Source organism: Elephantulus edwardii, unplaced genomic scaffold (assembly GCF_000299155.1).
Source record: "Elephantulus edwardii isolate Elephantulus edwardi_28Jun2011 unplaced genomic scaffold, EleEdw1.0 scaffold00055, whole genome shotgun sequence".
In the NCBI taxonomy this organism is placed as follows: Eukaryota; Metazoa; Chordata; class Mammalia; order Macroscelidea; family Macroscelididae; genus Elephantulus; species Elephantulus edwardii.
This window is the reverse complement of record NW_006399805.1, coordinates 7,458,013-7,475,296: the sequence shown is the minus strand read 5'-3', so window position 1 is coordinate 7,475,296 and position 17,284 is coordinate 7,458,013. Positions and strand designations below refer to the sequence as shown.

General features: G+C 40.7%; 1 protein-coding gene across 1 annotated transcript; it reads right to left on the bottom strand.

Moving 5' to 3' along the window:
- Positions 1–12,238: 12,238 nt before the first annotated feature.
- Positions 12,239–13,723, bottom strand: CHRM2 (cholinergic receptor, muscarinic 2). The gene has a single exon (XM_006887150.1). The coding sequence runs from the start codon at positions 13,676–13,678 to the stop codon at positions 12,278–12,280; it is 1,401 nt and encodes a 466-aa protein (XP_006887212.1). The 5' UTR covers positions 13,679–13,723; the 3' UTR covers positions 12,239–12,277.
- Positions 13,724–17,284: the final 3,561 nt, after the last annotated feature.

Here is a 17,284-nt window from a genome sequence, read left to right as displayed (position 1 = left end):
CTTCTAACAGAGCAAGAAGGCAAGCAGCTGTAACCCAAGACCACCAGTAAGGTGTCCTCCCTTCCCCCCTTTACATCTACGCCCCTGTTCAGCATGAAGAAGCCAGAGAGTCGGTATCCAATTCCCAAATCAATAAGACAGTTGGTTTAATTACTATTGGAAAATGCTTGTCATTCCTCTGTAGCATCTGGTCCCCACTGGACCCTCATCATTTCCTTCACCTGCTCCCCCCACCAAACAAACTGTGCAGCTCTCCAGCTGCATCCTGGCCCATCCTCACCCTTCTGCCCCCAACCCTCACCTCCTTTGACCCCCAATATGTTTTTCCCAATAAAAAAAGGAAAAAAAAGCAACAGTCAAGAAAAAAGCAACTTAATTGAATACATATGAAAAGAAATAAAGTACTTAATAAGGTGACTTGCAAAGAATCTCTTTAAAATATTCAAAGCAAATATGCCAATGTGAAGATTAAAGTGTTCCTGAGTCAAGTCATGGATTTTTCAGTCACTTCCTCTGCCTGCAAATGTGAAATAATGAATAATGGCGACCGAAGAAGAATCGACGCCATTGAACTAAGGTGTTGGAAAAGAATGCTGAATACATCACAAACTGCAGAAGAACAAACAAATCTATGTAGGCAGAAATGCAACCAGAAAGGTCCTTCGATCAATGAAACAGAGTAAGACCCTCACTGGATGCCTTGACACTGTGTCTACCAGTGAGTTCAGAGCAGCAAAGACTGAGGATGGTGCAGGACCAGGCAGCATTCAAGTCTGTCTTGCACCAGGTTACTGAGTCAGAACTGTCTTGGCGATGTCTAACAGCATTACCAGGCATTTCACACGTCAGCAATTTCTGGACACAGAAAAGAGGAGAGCTAGAAAGAGTCGCCTGAAGCAGTTCTCACCTAGTAGATAGACAAAGTGAAATGAAAGTTTCTGAACACAGTCAGAAAGCCCGTAAACTCCCATAGAAAGATGCACTTCATCTGTTATGCAATTTCTCCAGTTGTTATTCTTTCTTAAAGAGTTCCTAGGAGTGCTCAGAAGTGGAACTATATGAAACACAGTGTGAAAGAAAAAATAGTGTGAAACACAATGCATATGACATTTGTAAGCAAACCAATATAAAATAAAAAAATTTTAGATGTTAAATTTAAGATATGTATCTTTATATTCTGACTGGTGTAGTCTTCTCTAGGGATAGAAGAGGGCATGACATCCAAGGGCATGACCTGCAGTTGTGATAACGTTCCAACTATTTCTAGTGTTTCTGGCACCGTGACTTCCTGAGTGAAGAGTTTGGAAACTGGAATGTGCTTTCATGTGTTCATTATCAACACTCAAGTGAACCCTTCTTTGGTATGCTGAATATTTTCCATTGGTACATATCTCTGGTATTCCTCATGCAGTTTCCACTAAATTCCTAGTGCTGTCTCTTTAACATGTACAATCTCTTTTAGGAAGAAAATGTGTATATATTACATATTCATACATATGATTCTATGACTTTAAATATATGTATAACAATATTGTGCTTATTAGGTAGAGATATGCTTTGTGTATGTGTGTGTGTGTATATATTCCTACGAATGCATATATTCAGAGAGAGTACATAGAGTAGGAGTATATGTATTTTCATATGCCTTGTGTGTCAAAGTTAAGCAAAGAATAAGGAAGTCAGAAGGAGTGTTGGCTTTGAATTGCGATGCTGGGGGAAAATATTGGATACACTAGAGGTCTAGTGGCAGGAAACTGCGTTGCAATCCAGAAGACATGGGGTTCAAGGCCACCAGCTGCTCCATGGGAGAAGGATGGGCAGTCTTCTTCAGTGTGATTAACTGCCTCTGAAAACTCACCAGAGGGTCAACTCTATGGATCCGACTCTATGGAACACAACAATAACATAGGCTGCTCAAAGATCCAAGAAATCAGTGGAGACGGAATGCAGTTAGAAAGCTCCTTAGAAATGAGGATGGTGGAACTTTGTTTCTCACATTTTGGGCCTGTTATCGAGAGAGAGCAGTCCTTGGAGGAGTTTTTCATGATTAGTAAAGAAGGAAATGAAAGAAAAGAAGCTCCAAGCTCATTACCATTGACTCTGAACCAGCTCATAGCTCACCCTCCTTTGGATTCCAAGGCTGTAAATCCTACGGAAAGAGAGTGCCCATCTTTCCATTTACGGCAGCTGGGATCTCACGGAGGCATGGTCACTGGGTTCAAAGTCCAACTCCTCACAGAGAACTCAAGCTCATGGCCTTGGAGTTGTAACTGACTCAAAGCTGAGGGAGATTTCAGAGGCTGTAAATGGCGCTGGATGAGATTGTCGATCTCTCTCCAGAGCGGAGCTGATAGATTCACACCACCTGTGTTTGAATTGGCAGAATAATTCTCTGTCCACGTGGTCACTGGAGCCCCCCGAACCCCTACGGGGAAGGGCAGTAAAAAAGAGAAGACACTCAATGAGACAGATTGAAACAGGTTCACCAGAGGACTGAGCCCTGAAGTGGTGGAGGGGGTGGCATGGAACTCGGCAGTGTATTACTCTGCTAGAAATATGGTCACTACGAGTTGGAGCACCTCACACCAAGTATCTGCATCTACACCTGTAGCTGTCGCTATCTGTCAACTAAGCCCTTAGAGTTCAGTGGTTAAACACTTGGAGAGAGACAGGGAATGGCCTGCGTCCATAAAGATTCTTCTCTACCCTACAAAGTCATTAAAGATCATAATTATTAGGACATCATACAATAATTAATAATATGATGTTTCTGTGATTTACATATCAAGTGTCTGCTTTAAGCATATAAAATAATTTCTGAAATCATTTTACTATATGATTTAGAATTCACAGATACTAGGAATTTACATTGTACAGCTCTCCAATAAGTGTGTGAGTGTTTTGGGGCTTTTTTTGGTTTTCACCTTTAATAAATAGCAAACTGATAGGGTTGCACAATTTGGTGGGTTGAAGCTTGTTGTTGTTATGTGCCATTGAGTTGCTTGCGAATAACAGCCACTATGTACAACAGCTTTTTACCCTGCTCTATCCTTCACTAATCTTGTTGTCTCTGACACACATACCTCATTACCCCAGTCACTGGATCAATTCATCTTATCGAGGGTCTTCCTCTCTTGTGTTGTCCTTCCACCCTCCCAAGCATGATGTCTCTCTCCAAGGACTTGTTCCAACTTACAACATGTTCAAAGTATGTCAGGCGAAGCTTCAGAATCCTTGCCTCCAAGTAGCAGCCTGGTCTTACCCTCTCTAGGATGAACCTGTTTGTTTCCTTGGCAGTCCATGGTATATTCAATACTCTTCTCCAGCACCACAGCTCAAAGGCATCAATTCTCCTTCTATCCTCCCTAGTCATTGCCCAGCTTTCTGATGCGTAACAAATAATTGCAAAGACCATGGCCTGAACTCAGATGCACCTTAGTCTCCAGAGTGAGATTGTTGGTCTTCAGTACTTTGAAGAAGTCTCTGACAGCAGACTTTCCCAATGCAATTTGTCTTTTAATTTCCTGGCTACTGGTACCAAGAGTGTTGATTGTGGAACCAAGCAAACTTAAGGTGTTAACAATCTCAATCTCTTCATCATCTATCATGATTCTGCCAATCAACATAGTAGTGAGTGTCTTTATTTTCTTGATGTTGAGCATCAATCTGTATTTAAGGCTGCAGTCCTTGACCTTCTTTCTGCAGCAAGTGTTTCAGGTTTTCCTCAGTTTCAGCAAGAAGGATTGTGGCATCTGCATAACACAGATTGTTGATGAGTCTTCTTGCGATCCTGATGTTTATGTAGCCCAGCCTCCCAAATAATCTGTTGGGCATATAGATAGAAAGGTATGGAGATCAGACACATCCATGGCATATACCCTTCCCAATTTTGAACCATGCAGTGTTTCCTTGCTCTGTTCTTATGACTGCTTCTTGGCCCAAGTATAGGTTTCACATAAGCACAATCAAGTGCTCTAGGGTTCCCATTCTTCTCAGAGTCAGCCAGTTTGTTGTGATCCACACAGTCAAATGCCTTTGCATAGGGTTGGGGGTGGGTGGGGAAGAGTAAATGAAATGGGCAAGATCCTGTGAGAAGAATGATTTATACACACTTTGTAAGTAAACCAGTATAAAAGAAAACTTTTATTTAAATAAAAAAGTAAACTGATGGAACAAAAAAGGGAAAGCTATCAGACTCCTTTGTCCTGATTGAGAGACCTTGAAGAATTAGAACGAATTCATAATGATAGGTCTAGTAGCATAGTCTGTACAGAGTTGCACTGTTGACCTAAATGTGACACCTCTCTGCCAGTTCAAGTTCACCAATGACTCTGTGGGAAGAAATGGACACTCTCCTCCCACGCAATGTGTAGCCTCCTGAAATCCTGCTGGAGGGTCAGCTGTGAGTTGGTTCTGATTTGACGGCAGTGAGTTTGAATTTGGTTTGTGGTGTTTTTAAAAATAGTTAATTTAACTTTATATTCTTAATTTGGCAATTACATGGGAAACATGTCATCTTTCCTATGCGTATGTAATCTGTGCACAGACAAGGAATATTGATAAAATTTGTTTCAGTATACATATACTGAACATAAAATTAACTTTATTTTTCATCATATCTAGTTTTGTCATTTAATTTTTCCTCAAGTCTCATGTGTAAGATGGAATGGATTTTACCACATGTCCCAGGTTCAACAAAGGCCTTGCAGAGTTTGAACATCAGGGGTAGCTTCAACACTTAGTCATGATAAGTCAAGAAGAGGATTGCTCCCTCAGCCCCCATAGATTTCGTTTCACTGACCTGAAATAATTAAAATGAGTAAAGTGCGGCAATAGTTTACTGTGGTTACCAGGGCTTGCAGGGAGGGAGGAGAAAAGGGGGCTCACTGCCCACTGAGTTTGTGCTGAGGGTGATGGAACAATTTGGAAACTGACAATGCTAATGGCTGAACAACACGAGAAATAACTAACTAGACCCGTTGAAGGCTGAAAAGGCTGGCCATTTATTATATACTTATCTGAAATTTTAAATGTAACAAAACAAAGTCTGCACTGAGATGTGTACAGTTCTTCCTAGTTCTTGATGAGACAGCGCCCACCACATTGCAAACAAACTGAAGACAGCAAATCCCACGTAGGGAATTGGTGTAGAGTGGTTAGGAAGAGTGAATGGTAAGTGTAGATTATCATGTATTCTATTTTCCTTTCGTTTAAGGTTCATTTCTTTGTGCCTTTCTTCTAAGCTTCCTCTGAGTTTTTTCTCTTTGGGTATTTAAAGCAGACATGCACAGCAGTGTTTTCTGAAGCTTTTAGTTTTCTGAAGGACAATGCCAAGTACAACTAAAACCCAAACCTCTGGGTAACCAACCAATGGTCTTTTTGCTAAACATTTGCAAGGGTTTCCTTTAAGACTCATTAACCTTCTGTTGCAAAACTGAGAAAGTGAGGAATAGAAAAATTGTAAAGAATCTGAAGAAAGGAAAGACGGCTGACGAAGTCCTAATCGCTTTCCCTTTAAAGACTTTTTGTTGTTCTTAGGTGCCGTTAAGTCAAGTGTGACCCATAGTGACCTCATGAACAACAGATGTGAGCGCTGTCCTATCCTGAGTCATCTTCACCCTTCCTGACATACTTGAGCCCATTGCTGTAGTTCTGTGTCAAGTCACCCAGTGGAGGGTCTTCATCTCTTTTGTGGTCCCCCTCCTTTCCAAGCATGACTTCCCCCTCTGAGGAATAGCCTATCCTAGCAATATGCCCAGAGTATGCAGATGACGCGTAGTCATCCTTGCCTCCAAGGAGCACTGGCTGCACACTTTTTCAGGACATATTTGTTTGTTCTCTTGGCAGTCCTCTTCTTCAACACCACAACTCAAAGGTATCAATCTTCTTTCCTCATCCTTATTAATTGTCCAGTTCTTATATGCACAGCAAGTGATTGAAAAGCCTATGGCCTGAATCAAGCCTTAGTCCCCAAACTAACGTTATTGCTCCTCAGTAATCTGGAAAGACCCTTGACTGCAGACTTTTCTCAGACCTGATCTCCTTACTTCTGGTACCAAGTGTATTAATTGTAGATTCCAGTAAGAAAGAGTTTAGGAAAGAATTTTTTGTTGTTGTTTCTATTTGATTTACTCCCTTCGTTTTTCTTTCCCTTTGTAAATACAAATTTATTCAAATTCATATATTATGAATTCAGATTCATAGATCATATTACCCAACAGAGTGGAATGACAGTAGTTTTCTTCAACCGTCTAATTTTTAGCCTTTAAATGAACCCCTTTATCTCTTTATTGCAAGTCTGATATTATGAGATTCCAAGAAAAGCAAAAAGAATCAACTTGATAATTTTAGTTTTTTAGCAAGATGGATGATGCAAGATTGAATTTCTTGCCCATTAATTCAGAGTGCCAGATGTTTGACCATTTGGTCATCTGTTGGATATTCTAAAGTAAATATCATTGCTAACTTTATATAGCACCCAGAAGCTAATAATCTGTTGTCTATACAGAACATCTGGGAGGGATTTTGGAGAGCTGGTGGCAGAGTGATTATTTACATAAGAGCTAACAGGAAGCTTAGTAGTTTGAACTCATCAACTTCTCTCTAAAGGAGAAATGCTCTGGTGATATGTTTCCATGAGGATGGCCATGAGAACCCTCAGGTACAGTTGTTTGATTAGTTGTTTGGAGTTGATTAGATGGTGATGAATGGATGCTCATTTGTTTAATCCTTCAACAAAACCTCCAAAGGGAAGTCTTTCATGGAAAGGAAGAGTTTAGGGATGCAGATGAACTACTGGACATATAAAGCGAGCAAAGAAGGTAAATGTCTTTTTTTCCTTGCATTTCTCCATGATCCCTAGTGTCGGTCTGTGTGTTTAGGAAGTCTCATAAAGCTTTTCTAGGGCATCATCTGTGCAATACATACCTGAGTTCTACAACGTACCTTTCCACTTCTTTTCTTCCCTTCTTAGCTAAAAAAAAGAGTCAAGTGGAAACTTCTCTCTAAAGGAGGGTACATTATTTGTCCTTTTTCAGAATTTGCAAACACATAACTGAGAATTTCATTTGACAATATACAAATAGAAAATTCCATTCAGATTCTTAAAAATTAAATCCTTCTGGAATAGTATGAAACCAATTGGAACTGGTGAATATATGTATTTTTTCCCTCCAGAAATGCCTTTTGGAGATTAAAGAATACCAATTACATGGGTGAACTGTTTTATAATAGGCAAAATATAGGAAGTGGTTAGACATTTAAAATTTGAAGGCTATTAGAATTTACTAAAAATGCCTCTCCCATGCTTTAGTGTTTATAGATTTAAAAGAAATTTTTTACAGGTTCAGTTCGCAACAATTTCATATTAAAATGCAAGTGTCACTTGAGATTACAAGCCTGATGCCAACCAATATAATATTAGGTGACAAGGAGCCAATGGCAAGAACTTGTGCTAACAGGGTTAAAGAAATTGTTGGAGGGTATGTAGATGGTTGAGCTATAACCAAGGGAGGAAGAGAGTGGCTAAGGAGAAAATAGGAACACCAAAAAATGGGAACATCTATTTTCGAATTCCTTAGGGAACTCATATTGTCATATGACCCTAATATTTTTTAGTTTGCATTTAATGTATCAGCTGTTAAATGTACCCAAAGAGAAAAGAACGGTTTGCAAAATGTAGAGCTTGTGCAATTTTTATCTTGTGTATCAGACCAGAAAACATTCTGAAGGGCACCCCTTCTCGCAGTGTAATTGTTTTTCATCTGACAAAAATCATTTAATTTGGAGAGTGAGGCTGGATGGGAACGGGCTTGGTGCAGCCTCATCCTGTAATCAGCAAGAAGACCAACACAGCTGCGGGGACATTCTCAGCCTGGAAGGGGTGAGGGAGAGGGCGCGGAAGAAGTTCTCTCCGGCGGTGGATCACGGCTGTCGCAGGCAGAACCCGCAAAGACTCCATTCACTCCTCCAAGTGGCATTCAGAATCACTGCCAGGCTCTCAACGGTTGGAAAAGTTGTTTAATATTAGTAGGAATAGGATTTTGACCTTTCTTCAATTTCTTCATTCAGAAGCAACTAACATACATCGAAATTTGTATTTAAATTGGGCATATCAGACGTACTCTTATATTCTAAGGAGTCCTGGTGTTGCCATGGTTAAACAGTCAATTGTTAACCAAAAGGTCATTTGTTGAAGCCCACTGGCTCCTCCCATGGAGAAAGATGTGTTGTCTGTTCTTACAAAAACAGTAGCCTTGGAAACCGTGGGTCAGTTCAACCAATCAATTTCTAAGAGGGTACACTGACGTCACTAATGGATTGAGTCTTGTTAACTCTGAAGCAGCAAACACCATATGACGTACCAAGATTTTGTGTATAATATATTTATTTGCATACAGAAATATGTATTTCTATTGTACATTGGAATACTTTATTTATAGAATATGTATATTAAGCATACGGCATATTCCAGGAAGATACATTAAATATGCACACAGGGCATGCTGCAGCGTGCACCCTTTCAGAGAAGCTTATTGACGACGTGTGGCATGGTATGTACATGCTGAAGAGACACTTTGCACAAAGCCATTCAGCTCTGGGTGCTTTGCTAGTCTATTTGCAATATCAGTGCTATGCTCGCTGAAAGGAATATTATTAAACTGGAGCAGGAAGAGGCAACTAGCGATGAACTGAGTGGGAGAAAACAAAAATAGAAGTGTCCTAAGTACAGGTTGCCAGCATGTTGAACTCCTATCTCTCTCAGTGTCATCTCTTCATGACCATTGGAACATTGGAACAGCAATGGACAGACAAATAGTCGGGAAGTGCGGGACCCCTGGCTTCCACGTTCCAAATGGGAACGCTTAGCCCGTGTGACTTATGGTGGTGACTTTGTCCTGGCATGCAGAAATTGGCATGTGCTTCATGAGAAACCGGGGAGGGGCCACCCCGTCTTGTTTCACAATCTCCTCTTCTTGTGAGACCACTCTGGAGTATTTATTTACATTATTGCTATGAGGAGAGAAGAAATAAAGACTTGAAAGAAAGTCACCTTTCCAGTGGACACACAGGAAACAAAGCAAACATTTATATTTGAAAGAGACTCATAACATTGTTAAAGTAAAAATGGCAGCTCCTCTAGAAATGGGTCCTATCAACAGTAACCATTTTAATGGCCACGTCCTATCAACAGTAACCATTTTAATGGCCACCTGCTGCAACTGGAATTGCCTGGTTTCATGGCTCTCATAAGAGGCCAGTAAGAGGTTCGAAATAACATGCTAGTATGTGGTCTGTATTCTTAGTCTCTGAACTACAAATGCACTAGTCTTCATGGATGGTAGTGCTTTCAATACACAATCAGTTTTTGCAAACAATTGAGCCATTTGAATTGATAATCTGATAGTGAAGAAGGATTATTCTTTCACTTATGGGAGGCAAGCTCTAGGAAACCACTGAAATGGACCAAGATTTCAGAACCTCAGTACTACTGGCAATTTGAGCTCAGGACTGTTGGCTGTGGGGCTGTGCCAAGCACCGTAGGCTATTAAACTACGTCCTTAGCCTCTAACCAATAAGTGGCCACCTCCTGACTCCTACTACCCAGTTACAAAACCCAGAAAGTCTCTACACATCGCTCAATGTCCCCATGCCATGAGGAACAATGTTGTCCCTGGGTCAGCGGCACTGAGACAGCAGTGGCTGCGCTTTCCAATCACCTGCCATTTTCAATGTCCTTTCCTTCTTCTGTCTACAGTCAGCAGCTCCTATAACGTGCCTGACTACTTTCATTTCCTTTCTTTAATATGTGATGATTGTTTTTGCTGGTGGTGTCTGTGGTGGAGATTAATAACAGAAGAAAGAACAGGAAGGGTTCAGTGACAATTGCAAGTCAGAGGCAGCTTAACCTGTAATCGAGTTGGGTTGTTGGAATAAATACAAGAATGTTCCAAATCCTGACTCCCAAAGAAAGATTCATTCCAACTGAAATATCATCGGTATCATTCTAGTACAACAAATTACACAGTGAAATATCAAGTTACTCAACTTTTTTGTTTACAGAAACCAAACAAACCAGCAATTTTCCTTACACTCAATTGATCAGTTGACTTATAAAACCAAAATAAAAATGAATGTCTCTTTAGAATGTAAAACAATGTACGTGGAAATAATTTTAGCACAAAGCATTTTCTAGGAATCACTTCTCTTAGGAGTTGCCGGGAAATGGTTGAAGTTATTTAATTAAGCTATTTTTATAGAGTGAATTGAGTACAAAAATGGTTGGCAATTTGCTTCTTACTCTTTCTTTTTCCCTTGCTTGGTTTCTGAGATTTTAAAAAACTTATTTGTTGTGATGTCATCAATGAAGTAAGTGATAAAAAAGAATTCTACCATGTGCTAATGCCTAATGTTCACCAATTCATCATGTGACTCACATCAATATTACTGGAAAATATATCATAAATCTAATGTGCAAAAATATGTGATTTAAAAGGACCTTTATAAATTCAATTTTAATTGATTGGGTTATATTTAGAAAAATCTAGTTGGAAGACTATAGCTAATATAATAAGAAATTTTTTAAAAAGCTGAGTTAATGTGAACCAACATAATCTTATACTTATGTGCATCACCATTCAAAAATCTCTACATGGATAATATTCTATAGAAAGCCACCATTTGGATAATAGTTTCTAGAATATCTTTTATGCTCTAGATTGTAAGAAATGACACAGGTACAGCCATCTGCTTTCTTCTGTTTGAGTCTATCAAACTTATGTGGCTTCAGTTTAGATATCCACTATATTTCTATAACTATTAATAGGAGAATTTTGAGGCTAAGTAATCTTAAAGAAAATTGACAATTTGAGGAATACAGAACATGTGGGTTCAGTAACTGTTTTAAAATTAGTCTTGTTTTCCGCCTCCATTGAGTTAGAGAATGGTGCTAGATCATCTCATTTGACTCTATATCACATCCTTTTACGAGACATTGAAGAGATGGTCTTATGCTCTTGAAATTGACCCGGAAGTCATTGGTACCATGTAGACTTGGTAATGCTGTTTGACATTCAAAATGAATTAAGCCATGTCTTCTTCCTGCTACCAAAGGCCAAGAGTTCATGTTTTCACAAGTTCACATTTCAGGTAGGGCCAAGAAGTTTCAGGCCTGAAACAGGATTCCCTTCTGACCTTCTATTTCCTTCCCTCAAAATATATCAGACCTTCTTGGACTCTCTCCAACTAGATGAACTATTGTTTAATATGATGAAACCTCATTTTTATAAATGGCTTTGGTTTCTGAAGCATATTTATGTTTTAGGTGAACCATGTTGTTAAAATAAAAGGCTAGAATAGGAGAAAACCAAATTGGTGAAAATGTTTCACATACAGGATCAGAACTAAAGTAAATCCTTATAGGATTTTGCACCCCAAGGAATGCAAAAGGTACAGTGGCAGGAGAGAAGTGCTATATTCAAGGCTGGATTCAGCTAAGGCCATGTAGGTCTCTTCCAGACATGATGTAGAACAAGAACGGATAATAATTGATACTATAATAAGGGGGAAATGATGTGACCCAGTATTTGTTCATTTCCTTTTGATGATGAGGGAAAAAAAGGATTTCAAAAAGAGATTTATTACTTTGTAATCCTCCAGATAAGACCACAGAAGACTAATGGAGACATAGCATTGCAGAGGCCACGTGTGTTGACCTTGTCAATTTCTCTTCTTCATCTCCCCATTGTATGGCAGCTGTCTTTGGATGATTTAAGTTTCCGTGATAGCTGGTCATTGTGGCATTTTATCCTCACGTAGACTCATGGAAGAAAATGAAATGAAAAAAGAAAGAAAGCAGATTCTTCCTCTCCGTAGAGACTGATGACATTGCAGACTCAGAAGCCCTTCTTCAAGAATATGAGGAAGCGTAGGTCTTGCCTTAAATCTACAACTGCAATGTGTCACTTTCCTTCTTCCATTGCCCCGAAAATGACAAGGTTCATAAGGTCAGCATTTCTCCAAGTAGAACCCAGGCAAGACCAGATGTCCCTGGTGGGCTCCTTGATTGCACATTCCATCATAATAGTATAAAGTGCAAGGGCAGAGATTTTAAAACCGGGAGCTGTTATGTCCTTTTTTTTTTTTTTTGGTGTCTGTGGTTGTTTTTTTTTTGTTTGGTGGTTTGTGTGGTATGTCTTTTTTTTTTTTTTTGGCTTGGGTTTGTTTCTTTTTCCTTCATCAGCTCCCCTTGGCCACCTCCCTTCTTTTCAAATACGGTTTATCTGGTGGCACCTATGTTCTTATAATGACACATGAGCAGGTGTTTGAAGGTCTTCTTGAAGGTAGCGTTACAGAGCGCATAGCAGGCAGGGTTGATAGTACTGTTGATGTAACAGAGCCAGTAGCCTATTGTCCACACTGTGTTGGGGATGCAGGGGGCGCAGAAGGTGTTGATGAGCACCATGACGTTGTACGGGGCCCAGGTGATGATGAACGCCAACAGAATGGCCAAGATTGTCCTGGTCACTTTCTTCTCGCGGGAAGGAGGCGGCTTCTTCTTGACAGGCTGCTTGGTCATCTTCACAATCTTGCGGGCTACAGTGTTCTGCTTTTCTTCTCCAGTCTGCCCTGTCGAAATGGCTAGATCCGCGGTGGCATTCGCTGGGGTACATGAATCCCCTTTTTGGGTCTTGCTGCCAATCTTGGCGCATGCTTGCTTAGAGTTCTCATCTTTGGAAGGGCCCAGGGATGTGGAGATGGTGTTTTCATCTTGGGTGATTTCATCATCTCGCATGTTCGAGGCCACAGCACTGACCGAGGTGGAGTCATTGGAGCTCTCCTTTTCCTCGCCCTGGACACAGTTTTCAGTGACTGTGTCCCGTGGGGCCTTGCCATTCTGAATCTTGTTGTGTTCCAGGCCATTGTCACCACTGGCCATGTTGTTGTTGTTTGGCTTGACTATCCTCCCTTGCACCAGACTTGGAGAAACTGGTTCCTGGTTGGTGACAGGCTCCTTCTTGTCTTTCTTGATCCTGCTTTTGCTGGCTCGGGAGATGTGCCAGTACAGCACGGACATGATGATCACTGGCAGATAGAAGGCTGCAATGGCCGTACCAAAGGTGACGGCGGCATTGGAAAAAAACTGGATGTAGCACTCGCCATCCTCCACAGTCCTCACCCCTACGATGAACTGCCAGAAGAGAATGGCTGGAGCCCAGAGTATGAAAGAGAGGACCCAGGCGGCAGCGATCATCATCCCTGCCATTTTCGTGGTCCGCTTGACGGGGTAGGTCAGGGGCTTGGTGACACAGAAGTATCTGTCAAAGCTGATGATGAGTAGATTCATAACAGAGGCATTGCTGACCACATAGTCCAGGGCGAGCCAGAGGTCACACACCACCGGCCCCAAAGGCCAGTAGCCAATCACAGTGTAAAGGGTATACAGGTTCATGGAGAAAACACCTATGATAAGGTCAGCACAGGCCAGGCTGAACAGGAAGTAATTGTTGACAGTCTGGAGGTGGCGGTTGACTTTAATGGAGACCATGACCAGAATGTTCCCAATGATGGTCACCAAGCTGAGGGACCCAGCCACAAGGACAATAAAGATCACTTCAAAGGTCTTGTAAGGGCTGGTCAGAGCCAGGCCATTGCTAGAAGAGTTTGTTGAATTATTCATTTTCGTCTTCTGGGGTCAGCAGCTAAGTAGCCAAATAAACATTTAAACCTGGAGGAAAGAAAAGAAAATTAACAAATGTAGTATACCCATTGGTATAAAATACAACAAATTTCTTCCTTGTAAAGCATGTTTTTTTGCCCCAAATCTCTCCCTTTCCAGGTTTGCTGTCCCGGTGTGTACCATTCCTCATTCCACAGGCAAACTAAGACTTTAAATGGATAATCCAAAAGGTTTTTTAAGACTGGCAATACACTTGAATCTGACAACATCTTGAATATATTCATATCAAGATGCGATCATACCGAACATTTCACTCTCTCTTCAATCTCCCCTCTCCTCTCTCCCTTCTTCTATCTTGGAGCCTTGACGATGCAGGGCTAAGCCCTACAGTTGTATGTGAAAGGTTGTAGGTTCATATCTACCCTATGGCCTTATGGGGAAAAGATCCGCAGATTAGTTCCGGTAAAGATGACAACCTAGGAAAGTCCACAGAGCATCTCTACTGCGTCTTACCGGGTCTCTAGGAGTTTGAACAGGCTCAAAAGTGCCCAAAACTAGCTATTATTAATCTATTTATTGACCTAACTAAATAAAAAAAACACGTAAAACTTCTCGAATCTTCTAGGCATGTCTGTAAAGGACATGAAGATTAAACCAATGTCAGGACCCAATAACAGGAGAAGGCGTAAAGCTTAGAATATTGATTGCTTGATTTTTACGGTCGACAGCACATTTCAACTTCATCATTTTGTCTTTTTCCTATTAATGCTGTTAATAAGAAAGGTAATATGAAAGTAGTAGTTGACTATGGTCCTCTAACCTTTTTACATTTGTCAATGTCCCACAGTTTGCATTACAAATACTCCCTATTCTTCAAGAGGGAAAAAAAACCCCAAAACCGAAAACCCCAAACTGACTGACTTCCGCTGAGTGGATTTTGCTTCATAGCAATCCCTCATCTGATTTCCAAAGCTGTAAATCTTTATACGGGAGTCTGATGGCCTAGGGGCAAGGTGGTGTACTGCCAACCCACAGGTGCACTGTTCAAATCCACCAGGTGCACCTTGGGAGGAAGATGGGCAATCTCCTGTGTCATTTATTGCCTCTGCAAATCTGCCAGAGCGTCAGCTCTGAGGTGGTCCTAACTCCATCGTACACAACAGCTCTCCATGGGAGGGAACGGCCTCCTCTTTCCCCATAACAAGCAGTCGGTAGATGTGAATCACCAACCTTTCAGCTAGCAGCCACCATGCCGTGTTTGTATTGCAATGAATGTTTAACTTTCCCCCATGTGGCTTGTTTTCAAGCCACAGTCACACCCATTTCCTTTGATGTTCCTTCAGGACATCAAATCAGTTGCTGACGTGTACATTCTGACTCATGACCCCATAGGCTAGAAAGCAGACTGGGCACCACAGCCTTTTCTTGGATGTGAGCTTTATGGAGACCTTTCTTCCATAATGCCAATAGGTGGATGTGTACCTTTGACCTTTAGATTAGCAGGTGAGCACAACCCCACTGTACCAACCAGACAGCCTCCAGTCAAGGTCTCAGGGAGTATATTGGTTTTGCAGATGTGGGAACTGAGTCTTCGGCTAATTCACTTAATGTTGTTGTTGTTATATGCCGTCGAGTCGCTTGCGACTCATAGCGACCCTATGTACAACAGCCCTAAACTCTGCTCTATCCTGTGCCAATCGTACTGTCTCTGACACTCCCATCCTGATTATACCAATCAATCCACCTCGTAGAGAGCCTTCCCCTCCTGCGCTGTCCCTCCACCCTCCCAAGCATGATGTCCTTCTCCAAGGACCGGTCCCTCTTCACAACATGTCCAAAGTATGTTAGACGGAGCCTCACTTAATATTAGCCTGCAAATTAAACTGGTGCTATAGTGGATACCGTGGACTGCTAAGGGAATAAACAGGTCTGTCTTGGAGAGGTAGAAACCAAGTTGTCCCTTAGAGACAAGGACTGTGAAGTTCTGGCTGACATAGTGTGTGCATGTGGCCTGGGGAGACCAGTCCTTCGAGAAGGACATCATGCTTGGAAAGATGGAAGGACAGTGCAGGAGAGGAAGACCCTGGAGGAGATAGATTGACATGGTAACTGGGACTTTGGGGGTGCATTGGAGACAGTGAGACTGGCTCAGGACAGGGCAGGGATCAGAGCTATTGTGCAGAGGCTCACTATGAATTTTAATTGACTCAATGGCACATCACGAAAACAACAGCAGAGTTGAGACTATGAACGTTGGCTTCTTCTGTGACTCATGCCTTCAATTGTGTTAGCATGTCTACGAACCACTTATCTATACTAGACGTCGTAACATGTGTTGGGTATTCAGTGATGGCTGAGATGATGCCCTGCCTATGAAAGGCATATATATGCTCTGGTGCTAGACATTTGTGAGGAAGCCATTAAACATCATTGCACTTTCTGCTGCTCTAGTCTGTTTTGTTCAAATAAACATACCATCTTCATTTTTTCAAATAATGGCACTGGAGTCTGGTGACCTTTCATAAGGATAAAAAAATTATGTTGGAGAGTTAGAACCCAGAGAATTCACCAGATGGGTCATCTGAAGGAAAAATGGGTACAAACATCCCTTTCTGACAAAAGATCCCCAATTAAGTGGCCAAAAGAAAGTGATGCTGAAAATTTATGTGTTGGCACTTAAAAACTCAGTGCTCTGTTCATGCATAGCCACTAATTACACAGTAATAATTTCACATACAGGGAGGCAGGAGTTTGCCTTTGTATTTCAGGTAAGAAATAATTTGCCTGGCAATTTCACAGCACAAGTAAAAAGTAAAGAAATGGTTTATTCTGCTTCAGAAAACCAATTACCTCCAAGAATTCTGAAAAACAAGTTAACAAGGTAGGAGGACTTTGGCCTAATTAAAAGCTCAGAAGACATAAAGAAGATATATGTAAATACAACACGCAGAGAAAATTTTTGCATAGCAAAAAAATGGAAAAGTAGAAAAAGAAAAGAGCAGTATTTGCAAAGTCTAATAGACAATTTTCTTGATATTAGAGAGGTTTGAAAAGAAATGAGGCAAAGCTAGAAATTTAAATCATTAGATCAAAGTAAAAGTAAATATCAATTACATAAGCCAGCGAAGAGATATTTAACTTCATCTAATTTAAAAATGCAAACATAAGAAATGAAAAACATTTACTATACACAGTGTTAAAGGTAGTGGTGTTGGGGACCGCGGTGGGAAGACACATTGAAGTTACCTTGGTGGAGGGCAATTTATGTTTACACACATTTTAAATGAGGATATATTTATCCCAAGAATGCTACACTAAGAGAAATATCTTTCAGCTAAAATCAGATAGATGAACAAATAAATGTTTTTAAGGATATTTAGAAATATTGTAATAACAGAAGCAAGAAATATTAAAAATATCATTGATGAGATTGTTTAAGTGCATTGTGAAAAATTCTTTAAAAGGATTATTATGCAGCCAGTAAAAATGAGACATATATGTGTGCCTTATACTACTGTAGAAAGTTACATAGCTCTAAAATTGTAATGTCTATAAGCCCCCAAATCAAAGATTACAAAGAGTGTTATTACAGGATGATTTTATGTC

Bases quoted from the DNA above. Each gene is read 5' to 3' on its own strand.
- CHRM2 (XM_006887150.1), bottom strand. From the start codon at position 13,678: ATGAATAATTCAACAAACTCTTCTAGCAATGGCCTGGCTCTGACCAGC.